Source organism: Neolamprologus multifasciatus, chromosome 12 (assembly GCF_963576455.1).
Source record: "Neolamprologus multifasciatus chromosome 12, fNeoMul1.2, whole genome shotgun sequence".
NCBI lineage: Eukaryota > Metazoa > Chordata > Actinopteri > Cichliformes > Cichlidae > Neolamprologus > Neolamprologus multifasciatus.
In genome coordinates, this window is record NC_140450.1 from 9,550,983 (window position 1) to 9,575,760 (window position 24,778).

At 36.9% G+C, this 24,778-nt stretch overlaps 1 protein-coding gene across 1 annotated transcript in view; it reads right to left on the reverse strand.

Annotated features, from left to right (window-relative positions):
• LOC146506426 (transmembrane protein 132C) overlaps positions 1–24,778 on the reverse strand; it is a 265,985-nt gene that overhangs the window by 42,203 nt on the left and 199,004 nt on the right. The window contains exons 5-6 of the mRNA XM_085181047.1: positions 23,966–24,161; positions 3,400–3,543 (exon numbers count right to left, since the gene is read on the reverse strand). Coding sequence (XP_085037173.1) covers positions 3,400–3,543; positions 23,966–24,161 — 340 coding nt within the window. The remainder of the gene's footprint in view (positions 1–3,399; positions 3,544–23,965; positions 24,162–24,778) is intronic.

Consider the following 24,778-nt stretch of genomic DNA (forward strand, 5'->3'; position numbering starts at 1 on the left):
AGCAGTCAGTTGTTCTTATGGATATAAATGTTTCTGCATTTTTAAGTTTTAAATCAGTAAACCTCTTTCTTTTTCCACTCATTGCTATCATTTTCTTCTCTCCTTTCCTCTGCATTACTAACATCTTTCCTTTTGTGCGGTCTCTACATTCATGTTCCTTCTCTACTCTCCTTTCCTCTCCTCATTGATCCATTTGTCATCTTCTCACCACTCTGCATCCCATCTTTCCTCCTTTCCCCTCCTTGCTTTGCGTGAGGTCAGGATAATGGTACTAATTTGTGTGTATGTGTGCGCTTGTCCCCTATTTGTCCCCTACTAGCTTTGACACCACCGACCTACAGATACTGCTGTATCAACAACAGCAGCTCATACACGTACACACATCACAAGTGACGGCATCTGAAGATACCTTAACAAGATAGTTTACACTGAAAGAGAATGCAGGAAAGGAAAAGGAGGGTTGAAGAGGAGGGAAACTATTGAGGTAGTACATCACAGGTTTTTTTATTATTGTTATTAAAGATAAATGCATTAAATTCAAGGAAACAGCATTACACTGCAGCCAGGAATATGTTCACCAAGTAATTCCCATACATTCATTTCCATATATTCAGGTAATCAGTAAAGGGTGCTGTGCAATTCCCCCTGCAAACATTTATCTACAATAAGTAATTACACAAAAAGGTAAGTTAATAGAATCTGATGTAAAACCAAATGGAAATCTAATCTTTCTGAGCTTATTGCCTCCAACTAAGACAAAAAAAACAACAACCACAGAAACATTTTCTCCCTTAAGAATTTATACTTTATTCTTCTAAATCAAGAATAAAGTTAAAGTGGAGAAATTTGATGTAGTGCTACACTGACATTTATTACTGCAGAAGCTTCAAACCTATAAAAGAATTTTAAAAGCTTCACCAGAAGTGTGTATCATACAGTATGTGTGCGGCAACTCCCAGAGTGCTATGACGAGCATTGCTTCAATTGCTAATGCACTGTGCCCCATTTCAAAAGCTGCCATGGCCATCGGCTTTATTTCAAGATAAATCATAAATGATAGAGAAAACTGTCTAATTTTGAAGGTTCCATTGAATGTGGGTGAGAAATGCCCTGACGATCAACATTTTCTGAAACATTCTTTATTTCTCTCTGACAGTGGGACAGATGAGCCTCTGGTTTGCTGTTTGTTTACAGGAAACATAAACAACTAACACAGTTCTGTTCAAAGGTAACAGTCCCTACCTGCCGTTATGTAGATAGTGTTATTCACACCAAAGTAGGAGTATAAAAATGAAATATTGTATTTTCATGTGTGGTTAGATGCTGGTTTATGACTTAGCTGGTCCTAGTAAGCCCTGTAATAAGACCTTGTAAAATGGTTACTTACAGTATTATTAAACTAATTTTGACCTTGAAGCTTGACCTTCTGTGGTCAAGCTGTAGTGATAACCCTTTGACCCCAGCTGAAACTACACCAAGGTAGGACAGCAGTCTGTTGTTTTTAAACACAGAGCTGTGTTTCTTTTGCAGTAATAGCTGTTTAAATATTTATTTGTGCTTGTACTATACGGTTGTCTGTAAACATCTAGATGTGGTATACCTACCCACCACACACATATAGCAAAACACTAACATTACATCTATTTGAATGAGTACTTTCCATTTTCCCTGTGTTGTTATTGATTGTAGTTAAACAGCACCACTCCTGTCGGCTTGTACCAGGAAATTGGCTTCATATTGAAACTGTCACAGTGAGGATGTGTTTCATTTTAGGCCCCGAGGGCACAGGGAGTGTAGTGCCAGAGGAATCAATCCTTATTCCCTGGTACTGGCTTGTTTTTGTAATGAAATACTTGTTTATTAATTAGTGTGGTGGTTGTGTATCCAGCTTGTATGGAAAAGCCACTTAAGGCTTAAGCTGGCTCTTCCATCCCAGGTTCAATTCCAAGTGTAACGGAACGTGATTCAGCTTAAGATTGCCATAGACAGACACTGGTCATACCATTCATTATCATTCTAACAGCTGCTCCAGATTACCTGTACCCTGTTGTGGAAGGCATTACTCAGAAAGTATTAAATTATTACAGAGTCAAGAAAAAGCATGATACGTGTGACAGAAACTGTAGGGTCTTTACCTTACAATATAAAGCCACCCAAGGTCACTGTTGTTGTGACTTGGTGCTATATGAATAAAACTGAACTTAATTGAAACTGAATACAAAATCTATATAATATAAAAATAGTTTTTTGTGCTTATAGAACCGCCTAAATTTCTTTAAAGAAAATTATAGTAATTTAATCAAAGTTTTAGTTGCCTTATGAATATTGAAAGCAGTAAGTGAATTGGGTGTTAGTCATACTGTGTTACGTGTGTTCAAGATATCCTTATGCTATATCCTCAATGAGTCAGGGCATTTTTTTAATCCTTGTGCACATACAAAAGATAGACATGTAATTATACAAGATGCATCATAATTTCCTTAGGGATCAATAAAGTATTGTGATTCTAATGCATTATATTCAATGAGTGGTTTTAAACAAATCTAATTATTCCATTGAAAGTAGGACAGTTCAGATCGAAGCAATGCAGAAACAGCAAAGAAGAAATATTCCAACAAGTAACTATGGGTGTGTTTGTTTTTTCTTTCTTTTTTTTTTTTACATTGTGCTTTGGTAAATAACACCAAATCTGAAGGGAAACCTTATTTATAAGAATGTTCCGCCTGGCAATTTTTAATCAACAGATGTGAAGGTCTGGAATACTTATATGTATGCGACCTGCAAGCAAACCCTTTTTCCTGATGTCTGGAAGGCGAAAAAATGGAAACCCATACGAAACCATTTATCCCTGCGATACGGCTTACGTGTAACCATAGTTTAGTAATTGCAGCTTAACTAGGAAACTCATATCTGTTTAGCCGGCTCCCTTTTATGATTAAACTGTCCTTTAAACCCAAAAAATATTTTGGGCAGATAAGTGCAAGAATCCCATATCAGCATCTGATCACTGCCATTCAATCAAACAAGATTTAAGAAAGTAAAGCCTGAACACACTAGTGCTCTTTTATAAAGGAACAACGCGAGTCCTCAAAGACTTTGGATTACAGTCATAATTGAAGATAGATTGGAGATAATTCATGCAAAGAGATCTATCTCCTCACAGTTTGATTTTTTCCTAGTTTATTATCTGTTTTATATGAGTATATGGGTAAACTAGAGTTTACGCAGCAAGATGTGTGTTTGTTCAATTCCATATCACGCAAATACACAAATTCTTGGTTCCTTGTGTCTTAAAATGCATTGGTATTTTAGGTTGTCACCTTTTGTGAAGTTTATTACATCAAACTATTTCTATAATGTACACATGAGCATTCCACTGTGCTTATTTTGAATGCTTACCTTAACCACATCCACATCTGTTGAGCTGCAGGTGATGGAGTCGTCCACCTCCCTCACCTGCCCATCGCTTTCCACAGTAACCACTTTGATTGGCACTGCAACATGTCGACCGGTTAGAATGGCTGTATTCACAATCTCTGTGTCCTGTAGAGGGAAGGAAAAAAATTTCATGAGCCCTGAAGTTCATGTCGCTCGAAATAGTTGGTGGTTGGTACATACAGGAATAAAACTCAAAACAGTATACTATTTAGATTAAATACTAATATATATACATATATACATATACATATACATACATATACATATATACACATATACATATATACATATACATATATATATATATATATATATATATATATATATATATACACACATATACATATATATATATTAAATCATTCGACATTTTAAATTAAGTCAAATGTCATTTTTCTCAAATAATTTTGTTGAAACTTGAGATGAAAGAGCTAGCACTGCCCTCAGCAAGAAGCTCCAAGGTTCGACTCTGGGGCTTTCTGTGTGGATTTAACATGTGTGCATGTGTTTCCATATTATTTTTATTTACTTTTAATATACAGTATAAGACCCAGCGCAGCACTGTTTTTCAATTAGACAACTGAGATGATATGCTGGGGAAACCTGAAATTTATGCCGGTGTTAATAATAAGCTACCAGGCATTATCAGAGCTTCAGACTAAACTCCCACCCAAACTTTGACATGCTATATTCAAAGTACATGAAAAGTAAGACTTTACTGATTATGGTGAAAGATGCAGGAGGAGAAAGAGGAAGAACCACTGTGTGGAGACGATGGAGAGTTTTTAAAGGAAGAGAGAGAGAGGAGAAAAGGTGATTATAAACCTTGTGATTATTGTAATCAGCTTGATTACATTTGATTAAATCCTTTGAACAAAAATAGTACAAACAAACCAGCATACATGCACACCTCAGAACACTGTGTGCCAGTGTCAATCTTGATTATTTGGCATTGAGTTTCCAAGGGGGCATTTATCACCGCCAACACACACACACACACATACGAGCCTGATTACAGAGTACTGTTCTGTGCCCCTGTGTCTGGATGGGAAGTATGTATATGTGTCTGTAATTTGACACCAGTGGAATTAAGCTCAATATACATGATGCCAGCAGAGAAGATGAAGAAGAAACAGAGAATAAATCTCTGATATTTAGTTTAGGCCATTTTATTCACTATAAAGGAACATTACCCAGAAACAGTTTCAAGCTCAGAGGCAAATTCTGTGTACTGTATCGAAAATAAGTGCAACTAAATAAGTAGAATAAGATGTCACAAACACACAAACACACACACACACACACAAATAGGACTTCTGATCCACACACAATCCCATTTAATAAAAACACTGTTTACGCACAGGTAACCAGCAATAATATTCTTTATCTGCCCTGAGGTGGAAGAAGCAGCAGATTGTCTTTATAAAATAACCAGAACAGTAGATAATGTGTCTGTTTTTCTGTATGTCTATATATGTATGATAAAATGTGTGCAGTATCCTGAGGCACTCACCACAGTAGTGCCATAAATACTACATTTATATCTAACAGATATCTATATAAACAGTTAAACTTAGAGCAAGGCTATGATACAGTTATTTGATTTGGCACAGTCACAATTATGTGTGCGTGCATCTTCTAGGGTGTGCAAGACGAATATCCAGCTATTGTATAGAAATAAAGCCAGTTATTCACATTATCCTGCAAAAATATTTGATGTTTTTAAAGTTTACCTTACTAGGATAGTTAAGAAGTTGACATCTTGGGAAATAAGAAGTCACGGGAAATCTGGCACAAGTTGGTCAGAACTATGGCTGACGCCCAGTCTTTCCAAACAGACATTTTAATGGGTATTTTAGGTAGTTAATACCTTATAAAGCATTATGTAATTTCAGAGAAAGAAAAGTGCTTTACTTTTTATTTAACTATATTTTACTAGAGACTTTCAAATTTCAAGGTTTTTGAAATGATTTAATACTTTGTTACATACAGTATCAAACTGACCTGAGTTTAATTTTTCCTGAGCATTAACATTTTGACAAACCTCTGGCCTGTATCTATACAATTAAATCTCATGCTAATTTTAGTCTCACTGGCTGTGCAATATGCTAATTGTAAGGGTTTTCCTATTGCCATCATAAATGAAACAAATCCACCGGGTCTTCAGTTCCACTGTACGTGGAGGTGTTTGAATTTTCACCTGTATTTTTAGCTTAGCAGAAACAGCAATTATGAGTTAAGTGAGAATACTCATTCTTTGTTTGAGGGCGTGCCAAGTTAGGTCTGCATTATGCAAATATCTTATAGTCTTTGTTCTATTCATGAATATGTGTTTTTATGACATGGGAACTATTGCTGCATCTGCTGCATCTGCTATTAGTGTCTCAAACTGACTGGAGTGATAAGGGTTTGTGAAATTTCTCTTGGTCTGTATGAAAGCTATTGAAAGAAATAGAATTGGCAGGATAAAGCTAAAGCTTTTCATTCTTTTGGAGAGTATAAGGACATGTCATAACATATATAGTCACCATTACATACCACCAAACTCAAACTAAACTTAACAATGTGTCAGCAAAGAAAAGAGCCTTACTCATTGGATTTCCTCTCTCCAGAAACAGAAAGAGATTGAAGGTATTGTTTCAGAGCGTGTATGGGGAAGAAAGACCTCAAACAGAAAAAAAAAAAACCCTCACCTGGTCATTATGCTATCTGCAATATGAAACAGCACTGATGGACAATGTGTTTTTGACAACAAAAATATAGTCCATACATTTTTCAAAAGAAATTTTGTCAGAACAAAAAGTAAAAAGATGCAAAAATAGAGAAAACAGAAAAATTAATGAATGAGAACAAATTTTCAGAAAATAGAGAATGTGAAAATTAGCAGATAAAACATAACAGGAAGAGGAATATTAGAGCAACTGTAAAGGAGACAGAAAAAGAGCCAGAGAAAGAAAAGGAAAGAATTTCATGCCTGTCCATGGGAATTATTAAGTGGCTCGTCAACAACTGGCTCCCCTACTGCCTTCAAAAGCCGCTGCACACTGCACTGAGATAAGCTCAGAGCAAGTGTGTGTATGGGTGGTAAATGTGTCAAGTATTTGTATGTATGAATGAATGTGTTTTTGTGTGAGTTCATGTAGGTTCCTGATAACACCTGTGCATGGGTATGTGTGTCTGTTTATGCATAAGAGTCTCACTCATGTACACATATATACACATATTTGGCAAGAGGGAGCAAGAGACTGTGTGTGTGTGTGTGTGTGTGTGTGTGTGTGTGTGTGTGTGTGTACACTTAAGCCTATGCACTGACAAATATGTTTGTATGTGCATGTTACAAAAAAAAATAAAGTCTAGGGAACGGTCTCCCTCCTCAGCAAAGTTTAGCCATGCATGCATGCGTGTGAGAATGTGCAACTTCAAGTGAAGCAACTAGAGCGAGACCACCCATCAGTAACACACACACACACACAAAGAGCAAAATAGTTGACACAGTAAAAAATGTGAGCATTTTGCTCTTCTGTATAAATTCAATTCCAACTTACAATATGGGTTTGTAAGCATTTCTTTTTCTGACTTTTTTTTACTTCTCCTATGCTGATCTTCACCCACTCTCTTTCCGTCTCTCTCCTTTTTACACACACTCGCACATAAAATGCCAGAATTTCTTTCCATCAAAATAAAAATACAGACAAACAATTAACACAAAGATATTAACACGTGCTTAAAAACACACATATAAATGACAACATATCTACCCTATCTACTATTCTCTTCATTTCTTAAATTGTCAAGTTTCTTATTTGGGGGACATTTTTGGAACATATACAACTCTTGTCATCCGTTTGCACTTTTTTTGACCTCTAACCACAGTCTTGCAAACCCTGTGGCATAAGTCCAAGCCACCCCCATCCCCCACCCTCACCCACCCCGTTCCTTCTGCTACTGCCCTTAAAGAATTTAAATTTCTATTTTTGGGAAATAAATGCATCATATACTACAGTCCATTTTACTAGAAGAGTAAGAAAGGGTTCTGCAGCAAGTCTACTTGTTCTTTTATTTTGAAGGAACGATTTTACCATTATAAAGAAAACACTGTGTTTGGTGTCTTTACCTGTAAAAATGAAAAAACAAAATCATGTCACATGATTGCAAATGAGGGCTAGCCATCCATGACTTTCTGAGTTTGAATACATTAAACTGAATGATGTTAACACACTAAGACATGATAGAATTTCTTCTATACCCAAAGCAACAGGACACTGTTTTAAATTCAAAGCAGTCATTTAATCAGCCTATAGCCCTTTGGCTATATTAAATACATGGCACACACTTACAAAGCTAGGCACATATTGACACATTTGGGCCAAACCAAGCATGTGCTTTGCTAAAAGCAAACAACCAAATGGCCCAAAAATGCATTAAAGGCATCCCATTTATTGACATATGAGTCATTTAGCTAAAAGGACGAATAGTTAATGGAATAATTGGCGTTTTAATCAGGAATGTACTCAATATCCCCATTAACAAATGTTATTTGATCCAGACCCTATTCCCATGTCATTATGCAATCATTATACAATCATTGAATTTCATTCCTCCGTGTATGTATTTGCACAAATACAACAGAGAAACAATTGCGTTGGTTTAGTCAGAGCAATGAAGTTGCACTTAATCATCAAAGGCCATCATGATCAATGATCAGTTGTTATTTGTCACTGTAAAAGTCCCACGCTGTTCATCTTGATATTTGCTGTGATATAAAAAAGTGTGGTACAAAAGAAAACAGAGAAAGACTGAAAAGATTTTTTTTTTTTTTTGCTATTGTACATATTTATGCATCCAGAGTTCAGAAAGCCGAAAGGCAGAAAGCTGATATTGCATGCATGTGTGCGTCTACACCGAAATCCCACAGCAGAAGGCTAGTAAAACAAATTTTAGGTCATGCAACCCTGTACACTGTTTAATACATATATACATATACAGCGTTAATTAATCATTAAAGTCATTAAAGGCGTGCATGTGTGCAAAAACTAGTGTTTAACATATTTCTGCTCCAATGCCATTGTCAAGACAGGGTTTGTACATTAATTGAGGTTCTTTGAAGTTGTTTTGCTGCACTGGAATTTGGTTTATATACTCTTTCTAGAAACATTTATAGTTTGTACATACACACACACATATATGTATATATACATATATATAAATGACAAAGTATTTGACATCTCTGCTCTGTGTTTGACAAGGTGTCTACAAATCTACCCATACTATATACGTATATATATATACGTATGTATATATACATATATATACATATATACGTATATATATATATATATATATATATATATACATTAATATTGTTCCACTTTATTACGTCATTCCTGCCACCAGCCAAGTATTTTCAGCATGACAATATGAGCTTACACACATGCACTGTGTGTCAAGGCTCAGCTGCTGAAGGAAAATTTGTTGAAGGCACTTAGTTGCAATTTACTACAGACCCATTAAACACATCAACGGTATGACATTCTGTGTGTGTGCGTGTGTGTGTGTGTGTGTGTGTGTGCGTGCGTGCATGTCTTTTTGCTCATTTCTATTTGTTTTCATGTCTGTGTATGTATTGCTTTACGGAGTATTTTACATGTAACTACTTAAATTAATTTTCACACGTGGATAATATTAATATTCTTTACTCACATTTAATTATATACTAAGGATATTTCTACTTTTTTTTATTTTCACACTAATTCGACTAATTCAAATCAGTTACAATATACATATATAGTTTAACACGCACACACACACACACCTATCTATGTATCTATATATCTATATCAGCTTAATTCAAAGAGGCCAGTCCACTTTGCCAAAATGTCATTGCAGCAATTCAAAATCCTAGGAGACTTCTTTCTTGAGTTATTGGATTAACAAGATTTTCAGTAAACCTTGACCTCTAGCCTAGACCTTATGGTTAATGAGATTCAAACACATCCAAGTTCTGAATGTCTAGATCCTTGCATCACATTGTTCTCCAGTTATTGCATTTCCAAGATTTTCAGAAAACGTGACCACTGAAATTCAAACACATCCCGGATTTTTAGTAGATGCGTCTAACATAAATCATACGTCGCCTGGGTGTCCAAATCACCTCCCAGCTCACACTTCCAACATGGTGACAACAATATCCCATCAGCCTTTTACAGCTGAAAGCTAAAGCATTTGAAAGGTAAACCAACAGGATGTAATGCTATCATTTCTTTTCTTTAAAACTATGGCTTCCCCCAAGAGGTAATACGGTCTTCCTCATTTATCACATTGTTTTTTTAAATTTAAACTCAATTCCAGAAGTATAGAAGTATATAGCTTTCTTTATAGGTGTAAGAACCACACACATATATGGGGAAAAAAACAAAAAGACTTTAAACCAATGAAGAATGGTTGACTACAAAGCAGAGCATTAACGACCTGGCAACCAAAGTTAGAACAGCAGGAAGTATATATTGTATTTTGGGAAAACTGATCAGATAATAAGTAACAGGTGGTGAGCAAGCTGGCTGGAAAACCAATGAAATCAGGGAGCAAAACAAAATGGGAAGCATGAGTTTGAGTAACTTCCAAAATAAAATAGCATGCAAGTAAACTGACTATATTATACTTCAGCATGAACATAAATCCATAAGTAATTTGGTTAGACTGTGTTAAGGTAATAAAAGACAATAAAACATGTGAAATGAAGAATTGTGTGGAGTAAGATAGTTGATGGGATGAGTGAAAAGAAAAAGCAAAAGCACAGTGCACATGTGTAAGAGGAAATTGGAAGAAGGGGAGAATGTAAGAGAATAGCTCAGAAAAAAGAAAATGTGAAAACAGGAAAAGAAAGATCATGGGGTCTAAATACTGTTGGGAAGGGGGAGGAAAGGTGGGAGGGAGAAAAACAGATGAGGGAGATGACAGCTGGGCGAACTGCCTAGACAAGATAGAGGTTTGGACTGTGTGTGTCTGTGTGTGTGTGCGCATCAGGGATAAATGGCTATTATCACTATGACAATGTTAATTACAGCCAGACTATTAGGCCCGAGGAGTGCCGCCACATTTATTTGACGGCAACACAGTTGTGTGTGTGTGTGTGTGTGTGTACATGTGCATGTTCAAGTGTGTGTCTGTGCCACTTTTCTGTACATGTGTACAAGTATGTGTGCGCAACTGTGTGTGCATATGGGTGCAATAGCAAATCAAATCTATTTGTTAGACAGAGTAATTACTCTAGGGCAAGCTCTGGCCAAACGCTGAAATGTTTCTTGTGATCTGTAAGACGTCAGGCTAATCATTAGTAACTGAGCATGAGCCAGATTTCTACTCTTTCATTGGGAGTTATTGTAGGATGTTTAGAATAATACAGCAACAGCGAAACCCCCGATAAAACTGACAGCGCTTGTAGGCTTGAATTAGAGACATATGAAACACAAGATAATACAAAAGAATAACAAGAAGATTACTACTTTGTCTGAAAAATTTAGAAATTATAAAATTTGATTAAATTTAAATTAGATACATTTCACGAACATGAATTTTGATGCAATTACAACTACCTATGATAGGAAGTCAAGACTGCTGCATAGGATGCTTAAATCGTTTGGTGATTTGATGAAAGACACAGCTAACAGTCATTTTAAAATGAAATGTGACCATGAAATAAATGTGTTTTTTGATGATTTGTTGACTGTGCTGTCACAAGAAGCAGGATTCTATAGCTTTTTTCCCTCATTTTCTTTTCTGAACACCTGTTGTTGTTTTTTTTAATCCAATACAACAATTCATTAAGTTCCCAGCCCTTAAGTGAACTAGTTGGCACATCGGTTTTTGCTGAACGTAACCCTATTTACATTTTAATTTGTGTAGGAGAATAGGTGGATAAAGCATTTTTCAAGGTACTGCTGATCTTTGTGTGACCGATTGAACCACACACTGCATGATGAAACATGTCGAATTGATAACTTCAAGGTAATAAATGCCCAGCTGGTGGGTGGATAATAGCATGAGGCTGTGATTGTATCAAGTAGCTCCCAAGTGGGAATGTGTGTTGAAAGCTGCTGTATAAATGATTATTTAAAAAGTACACAGAAGTTCTGTTCTCCCTAAAAGCGGCTGAAACATGAGAAAACGGGTATTGTGCACAACATGAATATAAGCTATTCATCTCTGTGCCTTAACGTCCCTGTTTTATTATTTACAGGACAAATTTGGGTTTATGTAATGGGTCGGGCATTGCTAATCATCAAATCACATTCAGTTAGTGAAGTCGCCTCAGATCTGAAAAGACAATATTTTGCAAAAAAAAAAGAAAAAGAAAATATAAGCATTTTAATATATAATTAAAACAATGCTAGACATTTCTAAATACACCATATAATAAACAGTAAAGTATTGACCTTAAACTGCTTGGAAACTAGATTTATAAGCAAATAAATAGTGTCAGGTTATAGATCACAGACCGTAACAACAGTCTGTTAAAAATTGATTGAACTGAAGGTTTATTGGTGATGATCTGTAATATTCTTTTCCTCCATTTAATAAACCAGCCTGTGGCACTTATTTGTTTTTCTCATATATAAAGACACAGAAACACATGCTAATCTTTCAGCTTGATGCTATCACTGTATATGGTGTTGTTTATAAACAACAAATGTGCAAGTTTGCGAACTACATGTTCATTGTACAGTGTGATGACCCACTCCACTTTGCCTTCCTTTTGGACTGTTTGTGTGGCAGATCTCATCTGTAGACAGCAGATGCACCAAACAACAATGCTTACATCATTTCTTCACCCATTTACGCCACTGATTGTACTGACTGCACATGCCGCGATTAGTTCAAATTTTCTCTTTGCTTCTTTCATTTAAAATAAATAGTCCCTTTTAATTGATATTTGTGTGCATCTCCTCTTTTGTCATGACCCTGCAGCCCGATTTGTGACAATAGGACAAAGTAATCAATTACAGGCACTATTAGCATCAGAGTGTGATGAACACTTATGCATAACAACATATTCCAGTGACCCCCAAAGTGCCACTACAATATAATTGGTTTAGAGAAATGTATTTAGAAACAACGTACATGTAATGTCAACAACGTACATTAAGTAAGATATATGTTGTTCGGTGCACAGATGTTTATTTCTTTTACTATTTAGACCAAGTTGTATAAAAGATTATCTTTGGGCCAGCCTAAACAAGAACATCAGGTGATAATCTGCTATGACAGTTAGATTCAAGGTACTTGGTAACTCATTACTGCATGTTCTCGGTTTTATAATGCCTATCTCTGGTGAATCAAGCTGAATCTTAACCTATTCGCCTCTGCGGCCAGTGTCAGGCTGTCTCACCAACCTGACACTAATTGCAGCTACTAATTGGATACTAACAAGCCTATGAGACTATCTGAGTGTCAATCATTCTGTTTCTGGGGCAATTAGCACACACCTAAACTACTTTCTTCATGTCCCACTGCAAGCATGGTAAGCAAAGGTTGAATCTATGGGCAAACACTTACAAAAACGCTTACTCCAAAGTGAGTTCACCTATGCGGAGGACTCAAGTGGTAATGGGGCGAATAGTCTTCTTAGGGATAGTGTTTATATTTGCCAGTGGTAATTATGCACACAGGTAATTAGGCCAGGTAATTAGATGGAGACACTGGTGTTTCTGTTTATGTCTTTAACTGTGAAGGATAATATAATTAAATCAACCGAAAGATTGCCAGTTTCTTCCTTTTCACAGTTGACTATCATTAAGACTTTTTAAAGCCCTATATAGGTGTCTATGTACTGTACAGTTTATTTTTTTCAGAAAGGCCTAATCAATAAAAATAATAGTATTATATCATACAATTATTATATTTCGGTGTGTTTTAATAACATAAAACATAATACTCCTTAAATTTGAAGTTTAAGTTTTTGTGATCTTGAGATTTAAAGCTCTACAACTCTGGCTCTTAGGATAGGTTGTTATGGAGGAGCGCATCAGCTTAATGTCTGAGATACAAAATATAAATGTAAAAAGCAGCTGACATTTTCGTTTCCTCTTCACAAATTAATGAAATGAAAATGCAGAGAGAGAGATGAAGAGGAAAAGAGAGAGGTACAGAAATAGATGGTTGGAGCCAGGGATGGAGACAGAGAGAGTGGAAGCAGGAAAGAAGAGGGGGATAAGGAATGAAAGAAATTAAATGGAGGGAGGGGACTGTAAAATAAAAGAGTGATTTTGAGGAGTCAGAGGGAGAGAGGGAGAGATGAAGAGATAGAGCAGGAGGGAGGAGGGATGAAGACATTTGGTAGATATGAAAGCTAACAGCCCATTCAACCTCTCTCGCTCTCTCTCTCTCTCTCTCTCACACACACACACACACACACACACACACACACACCACTCTTGCAAAGATCCCAGAGAGAATTGTACTTTCAATTTCCAGACCTCTAATTGCATTAGAACTGCCCTGCTCTCATCTCCTCTCTCTCTATCTTTCTTTCCCTGTGCCTCTCACTCATTCTTCTCTTCCTCTTGTACTGCCCATAACTTCCAAGGGACTCTTACATGGTGCTCTGCACCTCCGCTGGGCCCTCTTCTTTTTCTCCATCTTTTCCCCGCCACAACACTCTCACTTTCACTCCTTCTGGTGCCCGCTTTTGCCATTAGTGTGTGTAATTTCCTCTCATGCTACATCCTTCTTTGCTCCTTTCCTTCTCTCTCTTTGTCTACTTCTTTTTTGTTTCGTTCAATTACTTAAACCCTCAACCATTTTCCCATATTCTCTTTCATGTTTATGTCTGTCACTTTAACCCCCTACCCCACCACTCTCTCACCCTTTTTTCCCCACCCATTTTACAGCTCTCCTCCTACTTTTTCTTCTTCTGTTCCTCTGTCTGTGCAGTCTTACCACTGCATCCATCATTTCCATCAATTGTGCTTAAACCTAACTAGGCTAATTTTAGGTGAGGGAGATTTCCACATAACTACTCCATTGCAATGATATTTCTTATGTAGCTCACTTTTATTGTTTTCTCTCCTGCAAAGTTGTTTCATTCCCAATTTATTATAACTTTGATAATTGGCTAGGCATCACATTTCCTCATGTATACTTGAGCACAGCGTCCCATCCCATATTGCTCTGGTATAGCTGGTTTAGTGGCCCATTAGGATAATGTGGCTGAGCAACTCACGGGTGGTATTATACGTAACTGAGCATGAAGGAGGTTGTTCTTCAGCTTTTGATTTGGTTCATAAAAAACAGAAAGCAGAAGTCAAATCATCACATCTTGTTAGAAACTGAAAGCTTTTTGTCTACTCCAATTTGTCTCCCTGCTCTAGCAGGAGTAGGCTCATTATTATATCACAACCCTCGTGCATTTCAGTGGATTTCATCCAGGTGTTCATTCCATCCACAGATTACACTGGATGATGCTACTTTTTCCTCTCTCTTAAGATTATGTGTGACATACATCATAAGGAAGGAAAAATACAAAAGTGTTACGGGGATACTTGATGAAACTATAGTGAAATTATTCTTTTGCTTTCCTTGCTTCTTCTTTTGAACTTGAATGACTCCTGTTTGGCCCAGCAGCTTACTTTGAACTAGTAAGCCCTTTCATGTTCTTAACCAGAACAAAAAGGACACGACTGAGTATTCATGTGAAATGAAATGCTGCATGTACAAACAACGGCTTACATACTCATTAGGGTTGAAGATGTCGTAATTCATCAAAAGAATTAAAGTCTGTGTATGGGCATACAAACCTCGTCCAAAAATGCCAGTATGACTATCACCAGTGACCTTTTTTGTAAGTCTGTGAAAAGATCATTCTTAGGATCATAAAGAATTTTCTGCAACATAACTGCAAAAACATTCAATGCGTGGAAAGGGTTTCTCTTGTAGCTGCATTATATCAAGTGAATGTCTTGCGAACTAAAAAATTTAAAGAAGAGCAAATGCTTCTTCTTCTTAATACATACTGCCTGGAGCAAAAGTGTCTGCACGAAGCTTGTTTCATTGACATTGCATGCATCTACTTTCTTTTTCTTTTTACATTTCGTAAGAAAGTAATGGTGGGCCCTCCTCAAGCCTTATAGTTTTTGTCATTTCCTAACTTGCTTATTTTTCTCTCTTTAAACACACCAAAACCACCCACACACATATGTCCATACCGTCCCCCCAACCTCCCTCTTCCTGCTTTTCTTGTTGACTGATTGGACTGAACCACAGCCGCTCGGTATGGAAATGAACCTGCAGCCCAGGACACGCAAGTTCTCAGTGACCCAAATACATACACATTCACACATGCACATAAAATGTGTCATATGTGTTGATTAATTGGGAGTTTGAAGGCTGCTAACAAGCAAATACTGTGACTGAAGACAAGTTTGTGAGGGTGTGTTGGGGTTTGGCGATGAAGATTTGCTAGATTTTCTGCACCCTTGAGAGACAGCAGCACAAGAGATTAAGAACATGAATATGTGTGTTAATTAGTTAAAATATCTATTTTCAAATCCTATTAAATTATTTTATGAAAATGAGGGAATCTATCTGTCCTTATCTCTTAAATTAGCTTTATTTTATTTAAATTATCCATTAGTAGAGTTTTCTTAAAAAAAATGTATCTCAACTCCACGAACCAAAGAGATGTCAAAAGACTTTAGAGATTAGATTGTACACCTGTACAATGCTGGAATGGGTTACAACACTGTCAGCAAGAAGCTTGGTGAGAACTGTTGATGTGGTTATTTGGAAATCGAAGAATTATAAAATGACCACCAGTTGCTGATGGCCTGGAGCGCCATGCATAATCTCATCTCATGATGTGTGAAGATGAACATGACAAAGGTGGTGGGTCAACCCGAAACTACTAGAGGAGCTTGTAAATGATCTGAAGGCAGGTTAGACCACAGTCACCAAGCACACAATTGGTAACACACTCACCAACTCATGTGCTTTCTTGAACAGTCCCCCTGTTCAAGAAAGCACATGTACAGGCCCGTCTTATGTTTGCCAGTGAGGACCTAAATAATTCAGAGAAGGCTTGGGAGAAAGTGCAGTGGTAAGATGAAACCAAAATTGAGCTCTTTGGCATTAACTCAACCCATCGTGTTTAGAGGAAAAGAAATCCTGAGTATGACCCAAAGAACACCATCCGCACAGTCAAGTGGAGCTGGACACATTATCCTTTGGGGATTTTTTTTTTTTTTTTGCTAAGGGTACAGTACAACTTCACCGTGATATAAAATCTTGGATAAGAACCTCATTCCCTAAGCACTAAACTAAAGATGGGTCGTCCACCATGCAATGGTCCAAAACATACCGCCAAGACAACAAAGGAATGGCTAAAGAAGAAGCACATTAAGGTAATGGAATGGCCATGTCAATTTCCAGACCTCAATCCTATAGACAATAGGATTGTCTATAGGATTGTAGAGGGAGCCGAAGCTTCGAGTTACTAAGTAGCAGCCGTGAAACCTAATGAATTTCAAGAGTTTCTGTAAAGAGAAATGGACCAAAATCCCTCCCGAGATGTGTGCAAAACTATGAGAAAATACCTCACTGCTGTGTTTATCAACAACGTTTTCTTCACCAAGTATTAAGTCATATTTTAGGGGATCAAATACTTGTTTCACACAGTGACATGCAAATCAACGTATACATTTTATGTAAAGTGATTGTAATATGTTTCTCCTGGATTTTCGGTCGATTTTCTGTATCTCTCCATTAAAACAAAACTAATATAAAATCAGGGACTGTTCAGTAGAACTATAGAAGGGATCAAATCTTTATTTGTCTCTATTCGACTGATTTTACTGTGTGTTGCAATTAGTATAAACAGACAAAAAGCTATATATAATGTGTAGAGGACTGGAATTGGGAAATAGGCATGAAAAGGCAGCTGTTAATAAACACATACACCATGAAAATAGTAAAACTGAGTTTGAAAACAATGTGGTGGTGGTGGTGTGTGCGAGATTTCATCAAAAGATTATTGACTTTTCAGTGTCTTCTTCCCACTTGCTAACTTCCTCTTACAGGGAACCAATAAGAGGAGGCAAATTAAGAAGCCACTTAGCATAACTGCTCTGCTAAGAGGTCTGCACATGCACACATACACACATGAGCGCATCTTTAAGCAACAAAGATAAACAAGTATTCTAATTAAGAATTAATTACATAGCAAAGCCTCAGAGAGAGGTGAAACTCAGTGGAGAAATAGAAAGAGGATAGCAATGAAGACCAGATAGGGGGACACAGAAACAGAAGGAAGGGTGGGAATAATGAAAAAATGAGGTGAGATGGAGGAGAAAAAAGAGGGGAAAAGAGGGGTGGATGAAATATAAACTACTTAATCCCAAAAGAAGACAATGGGAACAAAAAACATTTATTCACTAGCCTTTCCTTCACATAATAAAGAAATAAATGTATGCACAAAGCATCAGATACAAAAGCATTATTGCGAATGCATGTGCAGATTTCTTTCCCTCTGAAACCACTCTGCTGAAGTGTGTAATTACACCTGCGGAGAGCATAAAACAACATTATTATGGTTCAATTATTTTTAGCTTATAGAATAACTCTATAGGAAGGTATAGTAGGCCCACTCTGACATTCCTTTTCATTTTGTTTTCTCCTAAGTAACGCAATAGGGTCATTTATTCCCTATTTTTCTCTTTACTTCTATATTTTTACAGTAGTTCATCCAAAAAACATACAATGCAATGCAGTCATTGCTAATGAAACTTGGCCATTTCAAACACTATGGCAAAGACATTCATGTTATGACAGTTTATCCTGTTAATGACATTTTTGTTTTAGTGACGTGATTTTAAGAGAAATACTGAAAACTATTGGATATCATCATATTTGGTTTTGGTATTGGTGCACTTCTTAAAATGAATTAGAATCACTATGAGTATCCTCTACGGTTTTTACTAGTGGCACCATCAGTTCAGCGGTTATATGCCTGTACTTTTTGACCAGTCACTTGCAAGATAAATGGCATCCCATCATTCTCAGCTACACCCTGTTTGTAATTTGCACTGTTTGTACACAATATGGGCAAAATGTTTTGCTCACACTTCTTAATCTAATTGAGGTGTCACCAGTTACAGATTGGAGTCGTTGAATGCTGTGAAGTCCATAATGTGTAAAAGTTCACAATGCTCTGGTAACTCGATAACTGCAGAGCCCCAAACCTCCTCTGGTATTAACATCAGCATAACAACTGTCCAGCGGGAGCATCACGCCGTTGGTTTCCATGCAATGCACCTCATGCTATAATGTGTATATAGTTCAGTACTTTTTCCCATATGGTGTATGATCACAATGTTTTATCCGTATACACTATATGGACAAAAGTACTGAATGTCTGTATAATATAGAGACATTATATGGACTATAATAAACATGCTACACCTTATACATTGTATGTTAGAATTTGAACAATTCTTCTCCGTTTCAAATCTCTCCCGTGATTTTATATCCTTTCTTCACCTTCACCAGGACATTTTGGTTGGAATAATAACAATGTGCAGTCAAACTTTGCAGCTATTTCAGATATGTTTTCTCTGAGATCCTCAAGAAAACAAGTGCAGAAACTAAGACCTATGTTGACTTACACTTCAAAAAGCTTCAAAAAGGTATTTAAGGCTTATTTCATTTGGACATTTTATAACTGAAGTCTTCAGTGCCATCTTTTAATTTATAGCGATTAGGTTATGCATCCAATACACTGTAGATAAAACAGCAGATACAACTCCTTTCTTACAACCCATGTCATGACATACAGACATCGTGTATAGTTCTTATCACACTTTTTGATATTACCACTTAAAGTGAATATCGTCTGAAATTCATATAGTGGGACAAAACATATGGATTTAATGCAAACAGCACAATTGCCGAAGTTACTTACATGAGGCAATAGGCGGTGAATTGACGGTCTTAAAATGTGAACGCAGTGTGTGTTACTACATCCTAATCTAAGCTTTAACGGGTTTATTGCCCATATTCTTCAGAAAAATTTTCACCGTCAGATTTGAGAGGACTGTCTGGGACAAATAAAGGGCACCATTGGCCGTCACTGTGGGTCCATTCAAGTATGACAACCCACTTTTCAAAATAGGAAATTCGCATATTCACTATTCAGATTTTTCAGGGTTCTTTGCAGTTCTTTTCCTCCACCCCGCTGTTCTCCTTAGGCAATAAATTCAAAGTCCTCTTTGCTCCTATTCAGCAAATGCTCTGTGAATTTTATGATGGACGGTTTGTTTGAGAAGTCAGTGACAGGAATTGGATTTGTTCCCGTTTTTTGGCATTGGGTTACAAGGTATTGTAAATTGCTTAGTTAATATTAATCTGTGTTTTGTTCTTGATCTAACCGTTGGCAGAAATCAATGCCAATCTTTTGCTAGACAAATGCTAACTGTCTTAAATTGAATCCCAATTTTTGGTGCTAATTTCTGCCACTCTATTTCTATATAGCTCTCTTTTGTCACTCTTCTTTCCCTAACAACTGTTTCTGCCCCAGTCACCTCTCCTCTGTAAAAGATGAAACCAATTTTTCCACCCCTACAGGAGATAAATTACTCTAATAATCCATCGTTTCCTGAAGAGGACCTCTTTCTTTCCAGCTCAGGCAACAGACCAGAACCGTAATGGATATATGGAATTAGGAGGAAAATGTCGGAGAGGGCTTTGGTAATGACAGCCAGGGCTCTGTTTTTCATTGCTGCCTTGTAAAATAGAATACACTGCACTATCACATCAGACCTGTTGATAAGCTGACTTTTGATTTGGAGGCTGGTAGAAGATGGATAAAGTGGAGTTAAATCAACCAAACAGATGGCTAGGAAATTATCCTTTAAGGTCAGTCTAGAGTGCTTGTGATGAAAGGTTACGTCATATTTAGCTTTTAGGCTGTTTAAACAGCTGTGAGAAGGATTTCATGTTTCCCAGATGTGGAATTGTATAGAAAAAGGATAGATGATAGTGTGAAAGCATTTTCATCCAGCTCTTTTTGAAGATTCCCTAGCAGCTCATAATTTTATTCTTTTATCATTCCTTCTCTCCAAGAAAACCCAGAAAAGTTGGAGCTTTCATCTTGGTAATTTATCACAAAGACCCCTCTCAGTGAAAGTCACCTTAAATAACCAACCAGCAATCAAGACCTGGTCAGGAGTTCTGGTAAACAAATTTGGAGGCCCAAATGGCTCGTAATAGCAGCCATTTTGATGCTTTTACCTAAGGAGAGGGGCGAAAGAGAGCTAGAGGGAGGGAAAGAAAAAATGTCTGTGTCCATGTGTGGATACAAATACATTTCTTTGTGTGTGTAACTAGTAGTTAGGAGTGACAGAGACAACAGATGTACTTTTTTATCCATGTAATGCTGGAGGCAATTAGAAAACTGCTTCAGTTACATATAATCATTCTTAGTCATGTTGATAACTTCTAATCACAACAACAAGTTGTTGTGTCTGAAATCAAAACAGGCCATATAGTTGACCATCTCCAATTTGCGTAATATTTTTATGCTTTACAAAGTTATCAAATTTTAGTTTCATGTATCAAAACAAAGATATATATTTTTCAAAAATGGTCAGTCCACTTTTTTGCACATTGGAATCTGAGGCAGTTTTTGAACATGAACATCTCAAAGAGCTAAATGTATGATGCTGGAATTTAACAACCACTTTAATACACACCATCTTGTCAAAAGTACTCACTCACCCATCCAACTCATAGAAATTCAGACGTTCCAATCACGTCCACGACCACAGATGTATAAACGCACCAAAAACCTTGGCATGCAGACTGGTAGTACAAACATTTGTAAAAGAATGGGTTGTTTTCAGGTGCTCAATGTTCGGAGCTAATTTGGCTAATTTGAGATTAAATGACCTTAACTAAACACCAGACAGTTGTGTGTTTCTGTTTTATAACCTTCCAAGGATTGTAGCTGCTAAATTTTAGCCCAGAATTCTCTAATAATTTTAGTCATTTAAAGCATTTATTTATCGGAGTTAAAAAGAAATGTTACATTTTTTGCTGCAGCATACAGTATAGTTTTTATATTCACAATAATAATAATAATAGGATCACCATAAAAAATATGGCTATAAATACAATTCATGTTTTTTAAAATGAACTGAACCAAACATTTGTACACCCATGTCAGTCATCATGCCATCATTATGTTGCGTAGCAACAACCCAGCAATCAACTAAAATGACTTTTGCAGTTATACACCAATAACACCTTATAAAGGCATAAAATAATTTTGCTTTTGAATTATACATATTTATTATGATACAATCGGGGGCAAAAAAACCCAACCCAAAAAGGTAGCCTCGTATTATGCACAGTAACTTGTAGAAATATTGACAGGTGTACTTATTCTCTCTTTTTGTAATAAAACATGTAGTAATGTCATTTATGTTTAATGTAAATTTAATATAAGTAATACCCATCACTCTAATAATAACAGTGATAAAAAATCTTCGGTTATGTTATAAAGTGTAGAGTGTCAGAAGCTGTAGCTCATCCTGACGTTCCATTCACACTGAGCAAAGCAAAATCCCAACAGCCCTGCTATTCAAAATGATGGTTTCAAGCTTGCTTTTTGCAGTGTGTGAAAAAGACAGGGGGTGCAGAGACCTGAACAAAATTGGGTTTTGTCACTAGGGCTTTGCTGTTTGAAGGAGGGCTATCAGGGCAGATTAGCTCTACCTCAGTGGTAATGGAAGTAGGAGCATTTTGAAAAGCATTCCCCGCCTCGCTTTTTAGCCTAAGGGTTCTTGGTTGCTTTAGCCAGAGCTGTTTGGGCTTTCCAGTGTATGTTGTAATAGGGATATTTTGTCTTAATAGAAATGTTGCAGGCAGACAGTTTTAAATTTAACTTTATGATTTTTTTTCTTTCTCTCTCTGTCTCTCTCTGTATGCACCAAATCTACAGTACTAAAGAGTAAATGATCATTTTACTCATTTAAGGTGAAATTTGTTTTACTTCACCAAATAGATATGTAAGTTTTATACACTGTAACTATTTTTGTTCATTTCCTTGTACTTATAAATCTCAAAGAACTCAACGAAGACTCAAATAAATAATGCAAGCAACAAAAAAAAAAAACCAAAGGTTAAAAAATTATAATTAAATGTAAATGAAACATATCATATTATTTAACAGAATTTGAATTAGTGCTGGACCCACACTGGCTCTTGCATAGCAGCTGGGACAGGCTTCATGGCCCGCGACCCTGATTTGGATAAGCAAAATAAAATGGATGGATGCATGAATTAGTGCTGGCCCTGAGATTAACTGGCGACCTCTCCAGGCTATACCCTGCATCGCACCCTATGCAAGCTGGGATCGGCTTGCATATCAAAAGATATGCAAATAAGCAAAAGAAGATGGATGAATGGAATAGTGCTTGGCCATTTTTGACTGGACCCCATAAAAGGTTTAATTAAGGGTTTAATTAAAGTATTTGTGTAACATTTGCTATGATCTTTCACATTTGCTGCCTAGTATGGACTGCTGCCCACTACAGCTAATTTACAGTGCCAATATGCTATTAGCATTAGATTATTTCCTCTCATTTTCCAAGTGTATAATAAATAACTAAATGCCTATTTTTAATCCTTTGGTTTTGTTCTGAAGACTTGTTGGTAATGTCAGTGCTTTTTAAAGTCTAGGAACATGGAGGGTTTGCCCCTCAACTCCAATGGCAGAGGACCACCAGTCCAATAAACACCAATAAAGGCATCAGGCAGATGCCTGTCCCTCCCTAACGCTGGTTCTGCCAGATATTTTTTCCTGTTAAAGGGGCGTTTTTCCTTCCCACTGTCGCCATGTGCTTGCTCATAGAGGACTGTTACATTTTTTCTTTTAGATTTTTTAGAGTTTCCTCTGTATTATTGTAGGGTCTTCACCTTAGAATAGAAAGTGCCTTGAGGTGAATGTTGTTGTGATTTGGCATTATATAAACAAAACTGAACTGAACTCAATTTACATATGTATAAAGGGCAGTCTTTGTATTTGATTATTACAAGGAAGGACACCTACAGGATACAATAGAGAAGTGAAAGTGAGGGCATCTGTGAATTTTAGGCAATGACTGTTATTACAAGGTCTGTGTGAGTGACTCTATGTCAGCCTGTCAATCTGCATGACTGCTTGTGAGGCTGCTTATTATTTTGAAACCTGTGAGGAAAAAAACCTGCTGTGTGTCTGTCTAAGAAGGTGTGTGAGAGAGAGAGAGACCGCGAGGGTTGTAGCAACAGGAGGGGGTAAACAAGTTGACCTTTCCAGCTTTGATCACCCTGGAGGAAGGAGGTGGCTGGGGGTGTCAGCAAGAAGGTTAGAAGGAGGAGGGAAATGGAGGGAAAAATTAAGTCTATTCCAGCAAATGTAACAAGTGTGTGCTGCTGGGCATGTCAATATGTATGCTCATAGATATCTATATCTGTACTCATCTATCAAATCATCCCTTACCTCAGCCAGTGGTACGATGCCCTGTATGTCGGCACTGCTGATATAGAGGTGTGAAACTTTCTCTGTTTGCCTGGAAGTTGTCTGTGTGCCAGCTGGGTATTCAACGCTCCAGTGTAGAGTCTGGGTTGGCACCAGGTTAATCACGTTATCCACCTCAAAGTCGAGCTGCATCACCTCATAGGAAGGACTTTCTAATCTGCAAAGACAAACAGTGGTTAGAGATGTTAGAGATATTAGAAATATTTGCTGTCTTTATAGGATGCTCTATGGATTTAGACATCACTAACATACTAACACACAGGCAGTGGAGAGCAATAATACGTAAATTACAGTTATTATTCTTATATGGTAGAATAATTTATTTGTTCTTTACAATATTCAGAAATGGTACCCTTGAGCCAGTCACAATTCCTGACACTGACCACACACTACTACCACTACTTATGAAAATGATAATTGGAAGTTGAAAGTAAAATGTTACTGTTTAGAGTACTGTCGATGAACCAGTGTATAGCAAATGAGGTATTTCGGTTCCTCTAATATTTAATGCCACTGTAACCCTAATAAAGAGACCAAATGTTTTAAGGAACAAAGAAAAACAGTGTTTAATACAAAGCAATGTCAGAAACTCCATATCATATCAGAACAGAACCTCATTATGGGGTACACATCTTAGCTAAGCAGGTATTAAGTCTTGCAAGCTTGCTCGAGATCCTACTGTTTAAAGTAAAACTGCATATTTAATGTACACCCTTTGGATAACTGCCTTGCCAGACAAGCCTTTTCTAATTCCCACATCATCGCTTAGCACTG